The sequence below is a fragment of the Pygoscelis adeliae genome, unplaced genomic scaffold (genome assembly GCF_000699105.1).
Source record: "Pygoscelis adeliae isolate BGI_AS28 unplaced genomic scaffold, ASM69910v1 Scaffold62, whole genome shotgun sequence".
NCBI classification, from domain to species: domain Eukaryota; kingdom Metazoa; phylum Chordata; class Aves; order Sphenisciformes; family Spheniscidae; genus Pygoscelis; species Pygoscelis adeliae.
In genome coordinates, this window is record NW_008824401.1 from 3,877,665 (window position 1) to 3,892,185 (window position 14,521).

The 14,521-nt window shown below is 36.8% G+C and overlaps 1 protein-coding gene across 1 annotated transcript in view; it reads right to left on the reverse strand.

Annotated features, from left to right (window-relative positions):
* Positions 1–14,521, reverse strand: part of LOC103913735 (putative ATP-dependent RNA helicase TDRD12) — a 34,141-nt gene that overhangs the window by 1,502 nt on the left and 18,118 nt on the right. Inside the window, exons 15-24 of the mRNA XM_009320275.1 lie at positions 14,288–14,405; positions 13,300–13,433; positions 12,992–13,212; positions 12,145–12,244; positions 9,952–10,139; positions 9,440–9,650; positions 8,798–8,890; positions 6,492–6,661; positions 2,106–2,227; positions 961–1,015 (exon numbers count right to left, since the gene is read on the reverse strand). Coding sequence (XP_009318550.1) covers positions 961–1,015; positions 2,106–2,227; positions 6,492–6,661; positions 8,798–8,890; positions 9,440–9,650; positions 9,952–10,139; positions 12,145–12,244; positions 12,992–13,212; positions 13,300–13,433; positions 14,288–14,405 — 1,412 coding nt within the window. The remainder of the gene's footprint in view (positions 1–960; positions 1,016–2,105; positions 2,228–6,491; positions 6,662–8,797; positions 8,891–9,439; positions 9,651–9,951; positions 10,140–12,144; positions 12,245–12,991; positions 13,213–13,299; positions 13,434–14,287; positions 14,406–14,521) is intronic.

Sequence of the window (14,521 nt, forward strand, 5' to 3'; positions counted from 1 at the left end):
TTCATTCAGGTTACTTCCCTTATCATACCCTCAGTCATATCCAAACCCTCATTAATGTAACTGCTAAGCCATACTTCAACATGTATTACATAAAGATGATCTTAAACTGTGCTAGCCAAGCTGCAGAAGGAGATACATGTGGATTCAGTCACCCTACCAAGAACTTTTCCAATAGGCTAAAATACAAAATACTTCTGGTACTTGCATAAGAAAATGTTAGTCACTAGCATTAACAGGTAGAAGAGAAAGAATAAGCCACCAAAGGAAAGCACTGCCTAGTCCCAAAGTACGTTAAGAAATTTAAAAACTTCTCAGGATCCACTAGCTGCCAACTTTACCACAAACCACACCTAATATATCCCTCAGCATACTCATAATCACGAACAAGCCTAGTATTCATTTCTACTGCATACTTCTCAAATTATTTATCAACCGAATTTGTCCTCCCCGCCCCCCCCCGGCCCCCAACAACAGAATCACACTAAGGGGAGAGACTCAAAACTGATTCATCTCATTAAATATGCAGAGACAGAAGGGTAGGAGTTACAATTTAGACCTCAAATAGGACAGTCTTTGGTTAAAACATGATCCAGACAAGTGCAAGGTATAGCTGGTATTTTATACCCATGGACTGAGCTGAAAAAATGTTTGTTCACATTCACTTCCTAGTACTACGGTGTCTAATCAAAGATTACGTAATTTCAACAGATAAATTCAGCTTCCAGGAGTAAGCAAAAGAGCCATTTACACTACTTAAGGGATTCACAAGATGATGTGTGTGTATACATATATATTTAACAGCAACAGTAATCTCTCAAGCTCAACAGTCATGTAACAGAATACTTCTACCTGTATTATACCTATTTACTCACAAAACAGATAATCTCAGTAAGGATGATTTTCCTGTTTGGCAGTTCACATAAAAAAAGCAAGTGAACAAATCACTCTGAATTTTTGTACCATTTACGCTGATACAGGGTAGAGTCTTCTGCTTCCTTAGTTTGAGGTACACCGTCTAAAAATAAGAAATCCAGAAAGGTATTTTATACTTATCTGTACTATAGAAACCAGATACTTCCAGAATACCCCATACCATCATAATACTAACATAAATACCATCATAAAACTAACTTGCTAGCAGTCAAATTACCACTGCAAGACTATATTTGGCATTTACGTTGGGTACTTCCTATTTGGAAAGATTTCATAAAATTAGTAATTCAACTGAAAATCTTAACTAAAGAGAGTATTATAGTTGGTATAAGGAAATTAAAAAAAAACCAAAACCCAACACCAAAAATGCATAGTTTTCCAGGTCAGGTAAAGGTTTTTCCAGTTTCAAGACATTATTTATTTGAAACCCAAAACATGTCATTTTAGAAACTAAGAGTTTCAGGGATGAAACAACTAATGTTGATGTTACCATCACAGCTTGAAACATGGCATTACAGTCACTCTACTACACCAGGGAAAAAAGCTTTCTATGATAAGCACTCCAGGATCTTATCTGACTTTTGTCTGCTGCAACTTTTTAATCACTCCGCTTGCATTGCTCCAAACTCATGTGCCGACTGCTGCCAGATCATCCTCTGTCCCCCTTCTAAGCCAGGCTTAATTTTAAGCCTCTACTGACTGAATATCATGTCCTTGAGCATTAGATTAAAAAAAAAAAAAGTGCCATTTTCTACCACCCTGAATCTCGGAAAAAAAATAAACCTCCCAGAAAATGATGCTGTTATTCACGTCATATTTCAACAGATTTCAGCTTCCTTAAGCCCTATGGCCTTTGACAGCAAAACGCTTGTCCTCTCTACAGGAGAGATTTCCTGCTCACACATTCCATTCAGAGCCAAACAATTCTGAGTCTCTCAAGGCCAGAATATTTCTGAAATAGTAATACAGCTATATTAATATGGCTTACTTTCCCAGCATCTCCAGGCTGCTAACTATAAGGTATTTGTGGCTTATTGTAAAAATTAGCTATATGGTGCTATTCTGTATACTCAGAGAAGTCTGCATTTGGTAAAATGACTTTTAGGTTGACATTTAAGCACCTAACTTTAATTGAAGTTTTAAAATTTTTGGAAATTATGAAAAAGGTTTACCACATGGATGATTCCCAAAAGTTATTTTAGATGAATTACAGTTTTCAGTAGAATTTTCTTGTATTGACAAATTCTGTGGATTAGATGCATTCTCTGGACCAGCTGTATCTTCCTTTATGCTTCTGAACACAGGAAAAGATATTTTTAAAAGAAAGGGTTTAAATACGTTTAATATTTAAAGGATTCCTAATCATAGTTGGAAATCCTTTTGAAGTTCAGCTTTTCATTCCAATATATGCAAAAAAATACAATAAAATACACTTCTAGGAAACCATAAATCTCACCACAGGGTCGCTGAACTTCAGTAACTCAGTAAGAAGCATTTATACAGAAATCCACGTTAAGAGAACATTTAAAATTCTCATTCATCCAGTACCTAGATCAGAAAATTATTCCCTTTCACAAAGAATTCCAGTAGGTTTGGCGGCTTTTTGGTCGTATTTCATTCTGACTTGGAAAAAGTAAAAATTTCAGAATACTCTAAGTTCTTCACTTACTAGTGAGAGACCTCTGGCTTTCCAGCTGTACAGCCAGGGGCTTCACTAGCTAGACTCAAGATTCAGGAAACATTTCAACAGAGCCAATCTACTTGAAAGCTTAGAGACAGGCACCACGACCCTCTGTTCTGCAGCAGTCTAGCAAGTCTCCATCAAAACATTACTGAGAAGAACACAGCGCTGCATAAGTTTTGAAACACTGAGTCATCTGTCCAAATGAAAAATACTTTCTTCCATTACCTCCACATAGTGGCATAAGAGGACTGAATCCAGTCTAGTAAGCCATCACCTCATATTTCAGACTGTGTAAATAAATACTAACGTTTAAATTAATCCAGACTGAAGATTTAGCATTAAATACCTATGCAGCCATCTTTATTCAGAACTGACACATCTTACCTTAATTCCTTTGGAAGTAAATTAGCAAAATTAAAGTAATTTTAATCTTAAATGAGAGATACCTTTAACCACTTCTACGTTTAACAAATGCTTATCATCTTTTCCAAATAATCCAAGTAAACAATTCTTTGAGCCTAGGTAAAATACAGCACAGCAAGTTCAACTTATAGTATTTTTTTAGACTTCTGAGTTATGTACTTGAAGGAATCAAACACTTTTTAAAAAAGTCAAGTCTCCTTTGATTTACTGAATAGCTTTGGAAAGCCAAAGTCTGACAGAATCTAATCTTACCTTAAAGCAACCAAGGTTCTACAAAAAATGTTTAGTTATTCACATGCCACACAGAAACCCTAAAACAGCCACCAAGCAAGGAGGTACCTCACAAGCTGAAGAAGGACTTGAAAGGTAGGGGGCTGAAAACTGGGCAAATAGAGGCAAAAGCTTTGTATATGAAGTCTGCAATGAAGCACCTGAAATCGACACAACCAACATGTAACTGCATATTCTCCAACAAGGAGAAGATATTCCTGCAAAAAAACCCAACTTTGCAACCTAGGCCTAGTACCCCTCCAACTGTGGAAACACTTGCAATGAAGGACAGCCTGTGTTTCTCGAACATGATTAATCAGGAGTGACTGGAGTATTTGCCAAGTCTTCATGGGATGATATCCAAAGGTCACGTAAAATCATAGAGTAGAATCATAGAGTAGTTTGGGTTGGAAAGAACGTTTAGAGGTCATCTAGTCCAACCCCCCTGCAATGAGCAGGGACATCTCCAAATAGATCAGGTTGCTCAGAGCCCCGTCCAACCTGACCTTGAATGTTTCCAGGGATGGGGCATCCACCACCTCTCTGGGCAACCTGTTCCAGTATTTCACCACCCTCAGCATGAAAAATTTCTTCCTTGTATCTAAAGAGATATCTCTTATATAAAGAGATTGAAGGATCTAGTGCTTTGACTGTGCATTTATTGAACAGTCAACAAGGTAGTAAATTAGAGAGATGCCTATGCATTAGACATGGGCTACGACCTCCTCCATTATCATCAAAAAGGTCTGGAGAGAAGGCCCAGAGACAGAGTGGCTTTATAAACTGATGGATTATCCCAAAGCAAGGATACTGCTTATATCCATAGACCACGTCATCTTGGAGATGAAGGTGTGAGCCATTTTCTTTCCAGGACAAAAATGTTTCTTAAGGCAATTAAGACTGAACTTGATCTTGCTGACAAGTGCTGTTTACAACATGCAAAATTCTGGCTATGCCAAGCTTGCCTGAAAGGCTGTGCAGCCTATATATGCTAAGGTCCGCTGGTTTAGAAGACTTAATATTTGTGGGAGGAGTAGAAACACCACTTTCATTCTGGTCACAGAAGTAAGATCCTTGCACTGCACATGACAAACCATGAGCATTTAATTAACTGAAGAATCTTACTGGCTTTTGAACTAAAGAGGGAGACTGATGAACAATCACAAGACCACCAGCACTCTGTAGCAAGGACATATAATTGAAGTGAATGGCTGAGGCAAAAGAACAGAAAACTTAACCAGCTATACTGAGTGCTGCTTGATGCACTAATGGGAGGTGGTTTGGGCTGCTGATGTCAGGCAGGAGTTCTGCAATGTAGGCAATTTGCCAAGTAGTTCAGAGAAAAATGACTGTTTTCAAAATAGCATGGAAACTATCCTTTATCTTTGTGTTATTTTTTAAAGTCTTTTACTGGGCAGAAGCATTCTTTGATGCTATTATCATGACCAGAGAAAAACCACAATCAGACAAGTATTATGGGTACCTGTTAAGTAATGAGCCATACTCATAGCTATGAAGGACAATAGGTAAGAGACTACCACATTGCACACACAAATCCTAGACAAAAAAATGGAGTAACACAGAATGCTTGTCAAACTAGCACAAACTAAGGGGAGGCAAAGTGATCTGCCACATACGAAGAAGTAAAAATTTCCTTTATGAAATTTAAATCTGCAATGAAGGATCTGAAATCTGCATAACCAACATTAACTACGCATATTCTGCAACATGCAGTTCTGGGAGAAGATATTCCTGCAAAAAACACAAATGAAGTTACTCAGTCAGCTTCACCTTACAGGAGCTCTTTAAGTCCCCTTTATTTAACTAGTACCTTACTAAAAAAGAATGCAGTCAGTACTGAATGTTTCAACAGTAGTATCAAGCTCAGTGACTCTGCAAAAAGTAATCCAAGCTGTTGCATTACAGATATTTGAGATGGAACTGTTGCACACAGCACCACGATAAAGTTGTCTGGTCTCTGGCATTACATGCTCTAGTGACCATTAGGAGGTTACCAACCTGTTCAGTAACAGCATGAAACAAGAAATAAATTCAAAACGGCTGTGCTCAAGGTAGCAGAAACCTCAGAGCCTGAGAGTCCTCTGTGAGGAATAAAACCTGAAAAAAAGCCTTCCAAGCATCAATAGTGCAAACACTGTTCTCAAATACTGATTTTTAAGGTTGTACAAAATATGAGAAAAAAAAATCCTTTGGTTAAGATAAAACTCCAGTACAGTTCTAGATAGAAATGTAGGAACCCCAATCTAAGACGGAAATGGTACGGAGGGGGTTAGGCTTCCTCTTGTTGACTGGCTAAATCACAAAAACAACAGCCTTAATTAACTTGCCCAACCCTGAGACAACACATACAGTGCCCATGCTGGTATTCCAGGGACTTTTTTTTTTTTATGAAGCAATATTTACTCTCTGTAAGAAAATATTTCAGATTTTTCTCTTCCTTGTAAACATTAAAAAAAATTGGTTGGTCAGACAACAGCATTTAAATTATATTTTTAATCACGGCTCTCCAAACTGGAGAATAAATGGCTAAAGAAACTCCTCAACAAGGTGCCACACAGAGGCCAGAACAAAAAAGCTACGGATGTCTTGCTCATAAGCATTTTAAATCAAGGGTTCTAGGATCCGGGACAGACCACAGTGAGATGTGCCCTTCCACCACATACAGTATTTGCTCAGTTCTAGAAGTTTGCAAGGCAAGGAAAAAAAAAAAAAGTACAGTGCTGTTACTGCAAAAACCATCATGTAGCCATACTCATCAAGCATATGGTCCTAATCCTTTTAAAGTAACCAGCTTGTACTCTGCAGTTGTACAAACACAACAATATGTTCCACTGTACTGACTGGTAAGCACTCAAAAAAAGCCACTGATCATAATAAAAGATAACAGAATTTGAATTCAGACTCCATATTTTTATGAGAAACTTGACTATCTGCATCAAATGCTAGTTTAACATTTTCTAGAATTGATATTTTTCTTTCCATGATGATTATGTGGCTAAAAAATAGTTAAAGGAAAGCAGATATATCACAAACTATTGTCTCTGTGTTTAAATGAAAGTCACATTCAGTAATATTAATCATGAAAATATCCAGTTAAAATTAAGTAACAGATTTTTTTTCCTAGTAAAGTATATGCTGAAAAAAATTTGTAAACACTTACAAAGGGTCCAAGTTCTTTGCGTGATCTAATACCTTCATGTGTCTGCACAACTTCTGAAGTTGTGTTATATGATCTGGATTGTCAGTTCCCAGACCCGTAGACAAGATCTCAGAGCGAACGTTGTATTCATTGACAGACATCTTCAAATCTGAAAGCCTGGTAACCCGGACCTTGAATTACAAAACATACTAGATGGAAACCATAGTTCAAAAATGGTCTCTCTCCAACTCTAAGCTGTTCGTTCTTTAAGTAAAACTTTAAACATACCCCCATTTATTTATACCTGTAAGCAATTAATTTTCTACGATTTTCAAACAGGAATCTATCCATGTTTAACTGTTTTCCAAGTATCACCATCTTTTTCATTGTGATAATGGCTCAAGTAACTAGTACCTAGTCCCATCTAACAGAACCAAGATGGCAATGAAGTAAACAATCCTAGCCCTGATTACACAAATTACAGCCAAAATACAGACCACATAGTTAGAATAACTTCTAGACCCAAGTAACAATAAAACTGCTGGGGAGGCACGGTAAGAAAAACCCTAAGCAAAACCAAAAGCATAGAAATCGGAGAAAGGTTGAGATATTCCATATGGGAAGAGAAACTACTAAAGAGAATTACTTCCAGATCATTTTCTCTTTCCACTTTGTTTTTCAGCTGACTGAATGGTCAGATGGAAGACATAGTATGATACATTGCAAAGCACAGGAATAACTTACTGTATGCTTTGGGAGGACCAAGCAGCCATAAGAGGCACATCACGATCCTGAGATATAGGGAGGCCCTTCATCCCTCAACTTGCGAGCTACCTTTGGTAACAATTCTTCACAGAACTCCTTGCTCATAAAATGAGGTTATTTCTTAACAGATATCATAAAAATTCAACTAGCTTGTTCATGCCATTAGTAAAGGCTTAAAAAGGCACCTGATTTTTTTTGTCCTTTGATGTAACTGTCAGAATAGATTCCTGCCTTTTAAAAAAAAAAAACTCCTTTCAAGTAAAGCACAGCCTTAAGGCAATCTACCTGCACAGTTTTGGAAGAACAGGAGAATACTCAGAGGAAACATCATCACATGGATGACATACTCTCTAGCTTTTCCCTAGCTATCACCTTCCAAGTCAGCACTACCAACAGGAATACTGGGTCCAGGCCAGTACTGCCATTCTTACGGGCCAGGGGAACAATACAAACATGGCACTGACAATAACATTTTCATTTCAGGAAAACATCAAATGTCAACTCTGAGAAAACCAATAATTAAAGCACTTTCATCACATCTAAGATGACTGCAATGAGAAGATGTTAAAAAAAAAAAGCCACAACCCCCCCCCAAAAACCACCTTAATATCTGAAAGGTCAGAATCACAGCCTTTATACCCAATTGATGGTTACAAGTCCTCTTTTGAATGCTGACAGAAAGAAATTCAGTTTATGAAGAAAAACTCACAACACTATGCATTAACACTTTGGAAGACCAAGCAGTCTTCTAGATGTTAGTGTAAGTAAAATTGTAAAAAAAAAAAAAATTCTAAGAACGAGAGCACCCATTCTTCCTATTCTGATCAAGAAAACTAAGGAAAAAAGCTTAAAAGCGTTTTTTAATTTGCAGAAAAATTTAGAGTAAAACTAACTCTAAACTAGTGCAAGAACCATAAAAGACAGCAAAGACTTAGAAATACAAGAAGAATAAGTGAAGTCTAGCATAAAAGATCTTGGATATCAGCAAACAATCTTGGAGGATCAAAGTTTCATTCTTTCAGAGGAATGTGTAATGAACTACAGAATTGATTTTACAAGACAAAACCCTAAAAACTAGTACTTCCAAAATAAACTTCTGTTATCAACTTCGTGGAATAGTCTGGATGACATTTATAATCAATTTGGTGCGCTGTTACTGGTGCATATTTAGTTCTGCAGATTTAAAGTTCAAGTTTTACTCAGTAATGTATTCCACCTATATACAAGCACACATATTTATCCCAGAATGGCTGAGGTTGGAAAGGACCTCTGGAGGTCATCTCGTCCAACCCCCTTGCTCAAGCAGTGGCACCTAGAACCAGCTGCCCAGGACCACGTCCTGATGGCTTCTGAGTATCTCCAAGGATGGAGACTCTACAACCTCTGAGCAACCTGTTCCAGTGCTCAGACGCCATCACAGTAAATTAACCAACAGTACTGTGTGAATACCACGTAGAATAAAATTAAAATAGGAACGGACAGAAGGAAAGAGAAGAATGGGTGCTCTTGTTACAAAGGAGTTTATATACAAATATTTTGTAATGCTACAATTCTATACCTACCATTGGGTCAACCCAAGCTGTATTTCCCAAGGTATGTACTATTTTTGCTTCATGTAGTTTTCCTTTAATTTTGTGATGAATATAATGAGTTACCTAGGAAAAACAAATTTTCACTGCACTTGAGATGTATACAAACATAACTTTACAGTTATTTTAATTATAATGAAACAATCTTCTGAGCTTAACAATGAAAAGGGTATTCAATAATTAAAACCAGTTTTGAGTAAACTAGTGAAATACTCCAACTTTACTGTAGGTTAAAATAGTATTAGCCTTTAAGGAAGGAGCTTCCTTAATGGAAGACTACTCAAACACAGGTCAATTTACAGAGGCTACCCTTCCCCTGTTACTCCCCACAGATTCAAAAGCAGCAATAACTTGTTCTGGAAGAAGCCATTTAAATCATAGAAAAGAAAACCCCATAAATTTATTATTCTTTAGGAAAACAAACAAGAAAACTGACTTCTTAGACTCTGGCCCAATAGCAGATATTTATTGGTAATACTAATAAGCAATGAAGTTTGATAACTAAATTTGCAGTTCATAACTGTTTTCTTGTAGAAACAGTTCCTCACTTCCAACAACACAGCGAGAAATTAAAGAACTTAAAGGTAATGCCATGAAAAACCTGACAAATATTACCTTTGGGTTCCATTCCATTTCATTATCAACCGGTTTCACTCTACAAACTACAAATTCCACAGCCTGAGGTGGCAGACACTGAAATCTTGCAGGTAAGTGAAGCAGCTGATAGCTCTGAACTTGACTTGTTCTACCTTCATCTATATATTGAATTTTGACGTTAAAGAACAAATTTTCGTCCTCTTTTGGGGAAATCTCTATCACCTGAACCCTTCATACAGTAGGAGAGGAAACACAGGATTATTATTCATATAATAAGTTTTTTAATCTACTCGTTTAAAAAATGGTATTTGCATAGCAAAATATCTAACTGCGTGTGTGCGTGTGGGTAGTTGTTCTGTTTTCCATTCAGTAACTTAAAGAGTATGTGATAGCTTTTTAAAGAATGATTTGAATAGCAGTGATTTTTTGCTGGTTTTGGGGGTAGGTTGACTTTTTTTTTAACTAAACAGTGAAAGTTTTAAATTATTTCGTATAAAAAGTGCACATGAATAATTTTAAAAAATTTTTACCTGTGAAAAAGTGTTTTCTCACATAATCCATAAAATGCTAGTTTCTCCACATTTTTAACAGAAATTTTATTACTAGGTTTCTTAAAATACTCATTAATTTCTTCAGCAAGGGTTGTATATTGGTCCTTTTGTTTATCTACTATTCGACCGAAGTAGTTTGTTGCATTTACAATGTGGAGAGGCAGTATCTGAAAGCATAAAATACATTAGAAAAAAGGAGGACTGGATGATTTTGTCAATTAATGAAATATAAGTTTTCATATTCAAGATCACCTACCTCTTTCCAGCCCAAAGAGGTGACAGAGATGCTGTTACGTACACACATTTCAGAAGATTATGAGTTATTATTATATTATTAATAAGACTATGAATAATACTAATTGCCCACAGTCCAGTCAACAGTGGACAGAAATTTATAGAGCAAGAACTGTTAGGTCTCAGTTGGTGGTACTCCACTTAAATGAAGTGAGCTATACTACTACCTGCTAAGCTACTAACCACTAAGGCATTCCACACCATTCAAGCTTAATTCTAAGTGTTCTCCAACCTCACAGTGAGTTTTAGAAGAGCTGACTGGGGAGGCATGAGGCCTTCACTCTCTTTGCACTAAAATTACTTCAGTGAAAAACTATGAATATAGTACTATCAACACCAATGCATAAAATGCTGAGTGCATTCCATCTCAAGGGTCATGCCAAGCAGAAGTACTGAGATACAGCTGGGCGTACGAGGCCAGACAGGATAGTAAGAGGACCAGAAAGTAATTTCCACTTCAAAATCCTCAAAAAGCACAAATGCGACTTGAGGCTCTTAAAGGAAGGAGACATTATACTAGGTTCCAAACAAAAAAGAAAGTGAATACTTATCAAAGCGATAACCGATTTGTAAGACAGACACCCAGGCTCTGCAGTCAGCAGAAGCAGATGAGAAAATGGAAGAGGCTACAACTTGCTGTCTTGAGTGCACCACAGGTAAGTGCAAGTTTCTAATAGGAGCGTCATGAAATCTGTCCACTAAATCTGGCAAATCCATCCGGCACTAAAACTGTATACATGTAGGTTGTCAAAGGGTTTGAACTCATACCTACCAACAAAAGCTTTAATTTTAATCAGGCAGAAATGGACTGACACCAAAGAATCCACCCAGTTCTCCTTATTTTCTCTTCTCACAACCTATGACTTTTAGGAATGGGTAACACCCATTAACTCCATGACCTGAAGGCACCTGAATTCTGGAAAAGGCAGGACAGGAAGAAGGTGGAAGCAGCTCATCCAAATGGAAGGCATCCAGCACTTCTTAGACCGAAAGTGCTAACTTTGGAAGGAAGCACCAATGTCTACACACTCACCCTCAGCAATCATCATCCAACAAGGAGACGAGAGAGACTGTACAATACTGCTGCATGGGAAGACACTCCAGTATAGAAGGGACTGAAAAGCCGGGTAAAGGGAGCTGGAAATACAAACTGTTACTGGGATGTGAAGAACGACCATAACAAAGTCAGCCCAATAACCACGACTATGAAACTATTAAAAAAGTCCAATTAGAACAGCACTCTATCAAAATCGTTTTCAAAAAGCATTGACACCTTAGTAGGAAATAACTGTTACATCTAGAAGATAAGGGAGGAGCTGTATCCCATTTTCTGTGGATACTGCAAATGAATACTAGTTTCAAGTGACAAGACCAGAATATGCTCACTTTTCAGCAAGTTTGCATGAGCATGTCAGCTAAGAAAAAATCCTCACTTCCAACGAAACATGCATCATCAACTTCTCTTCACTCCAGAAGATAAATTTGTGTATCCTCTACAATAAATATAATTGAAGTTTATAGGAACTTTAACCTTTGTTAATTTTGGTATATGATCTCAATTTATAGAGGGAAGGAATAAACAGAACATAAGCCCTCTTCCCATAGAACGGGAATCTTCAGTGCAGAAGAAAATCTGAGGTAAACTCAGAATCACCTGCAAAATAATGTCAATTCAAGCTAGGGATTAAAGGAAAATCTGTCACACTTACTTATGCAAGGGAGAGAGGAAAAAAGCTAAAAAATAACAAACATCCAAGAGATATAGTATACATACTACAGTGATATTAATGCAGTGTGAAAAAATAAGTAATATGCTAAGTAGCTATTTAAGACCTGTCTTCTTGGTACCCAAACCCAAGGTAAATAGTAACAACTTACTGTCACACATCCAGGTGTTTGTATAATTTTATCTGGTATATTCTGGGGCACGTCTATTTGTAAATTAATTTGATGACGATCTGGACACACTGTTCTATTCCTATGTATTAAGAAAATGGTTTTAGAAAAAAGCCCTTTGTTTTCAGTTGTGAACTATTTTCATGTGACTTACAACAGCTTTAAACACTGAAATTTCATCAGCCCTCAATATTCAATTTCTGTCTCAAACAGCACCAATGACTCGGGGGGTTAGACAGAAACGGCCAAAAAGCTCTTGGTGGAAAAGTTTGTACAACAAAACAAAAAAACACCAGAAAACTTGTTTCAAAGTAAAACAAATACTAACACTGAATTTTTTGTTACTTGCAACAACAGTTATCTCTACTAGAAGTCATACCTGAGAACACTTTAGCTTCCTCCTTCAGGCATTACTTACAATCCAGTTACACACAGCTCAGATAAGTCATCGTCTACTTACCCGCTCTGGAGGGACAGGAGACCATAGGGGAGAGAGTAAAGCACAAACCTTGTGCAATTATGGTTAGAATACTAATCAAAACAATGGCTTAAAGTTCGCTCAAGTACATCGAGGCAGGAGTCATAATTATGCTACATCATATTATGTATGGCCTCCATAACAACATAAGTACTTTTATGAAAACAAAAATATTAAAGAGTGAAACAGATGCAACAGTGAACAGAAAAAAGAGAATCATGAGCAAAATGTGGTTTGAATAGAAGTATCCAACAGGAAAATTCATCAAGGAAGTAGAAGCAGTTATCATTCAGGGCATACAATGCCTTCCTACATCAGTAAGGCTGTCAAGAAAACTTGGTACTTCCTTACTTGCAAATCCCAAATGTTTTAAGATAGGCACAAAGTGGCCTTGAAAATTTCTTATCTTCTTCGTCTTCTAGCATCTTGGAAGTAAAATCATGCAGTTCTGGTGGAATTTCAGCTTCTGCGCGCTGCAAATAGCGCAGGATCCCAAGTGCATGACATGCACTGTTTTCTGTTAGCAGAATGACTGACCTTGCCTTTGTATATTCCTGATCTACAGAAGAATCCTAAAAAAAAATTATTTTAAAACGCTTTTATGTATCCAACACTTAATAATCAAATGTAGTATTAACCCATTAAAGATTCATTCAAACCTTTATCACTTTACAGAAGTTGTCAGACATGCTGTGTAGACGCTGACCGAAGATTCTTGGAGAAGGAAAACCGAAATGTATCACGCAAGTTGCATCTGTAATTCCCAAAGACTGCATGCAGTCATCTGTTAAAACTAAGCACATGATTTATACACACATATAAGATAACCATAATACTTCAAGCATGTGAAGTATTACATCACATTAGCAATAGCTGTTTCCTTCTCCCCACCCACTAACTTAAGAAAAAGGTCTTTTCCCAATACACTTATATAAGCCATTATATTTCTTCAGTCAATACACTTCATAAGCATATGGCAGAAACAGCGTTTCCTGTTAGTCTCTAATAATCTAGCATAATTCTTTATCTCATATCAGTATCAGAGAATAACTAAAATTGCCCACAGCTAAGTACTTTACAAGAGTAAGACAGAAAACACTTGAAGTAATGCAGGAATGTTAACACCTTTGTATGAACCTACAAAGCAGATGTAATTAAATCAATCTTCTTGCCTTTGATGTACAAAATGGAAAAAATTAAGTTTGAAACTGGGTAAGAGTCTGCAATCAACTTGAAAAATAGACTTCTACCAGAACATGTGGGAAATGATTACAATAAGTCTTCGGAGTTTCTAAAATATTTCAAACTGCAGACATCCTCTGTAGTAGGAGACAATTGTGAAATCATGGAAATTCTCTGAACGTACTAGTAGTTCTTTTAAATAATGCATCAAAAAAACTCCTTTATGTTCCCTCTAATAAGTAAGGTTTTCCCTCGCAGCAGTTAACCCTGGGACACAGGAACAACAACAACAAAAAGGAAAAAAAAGAAAAAAGACTAGCTGTAGCACTAATAAGTAAAGGGACAACTAGAATGAATTCATAGGGAACTGACCCTGTGGAAGAGATAACCCAGTATAAGTATTTAGTGTAGAACATGAGTCACCATGAAGACATAATCACAACTAGACAAAAAGAAAATACTCACCTAACACAACATGAATGCCAGAACTATATTTTTTTGTCCACTGCTCTAAGATATACTTGAAATTAAACTTGCTCTCTTTATGTATTTTCAAGGAAAATATTGAATTGCTCTTCAGTGCCTGGATGACAAAGTAAGAAGTTATATGTTCTTCCAATACAGCAATAACTGCTCTAATAAACAATATCTCTTATAGTATCTAGCATACCTTAGCTACTGGAAAGAGAGCCAAGGGAA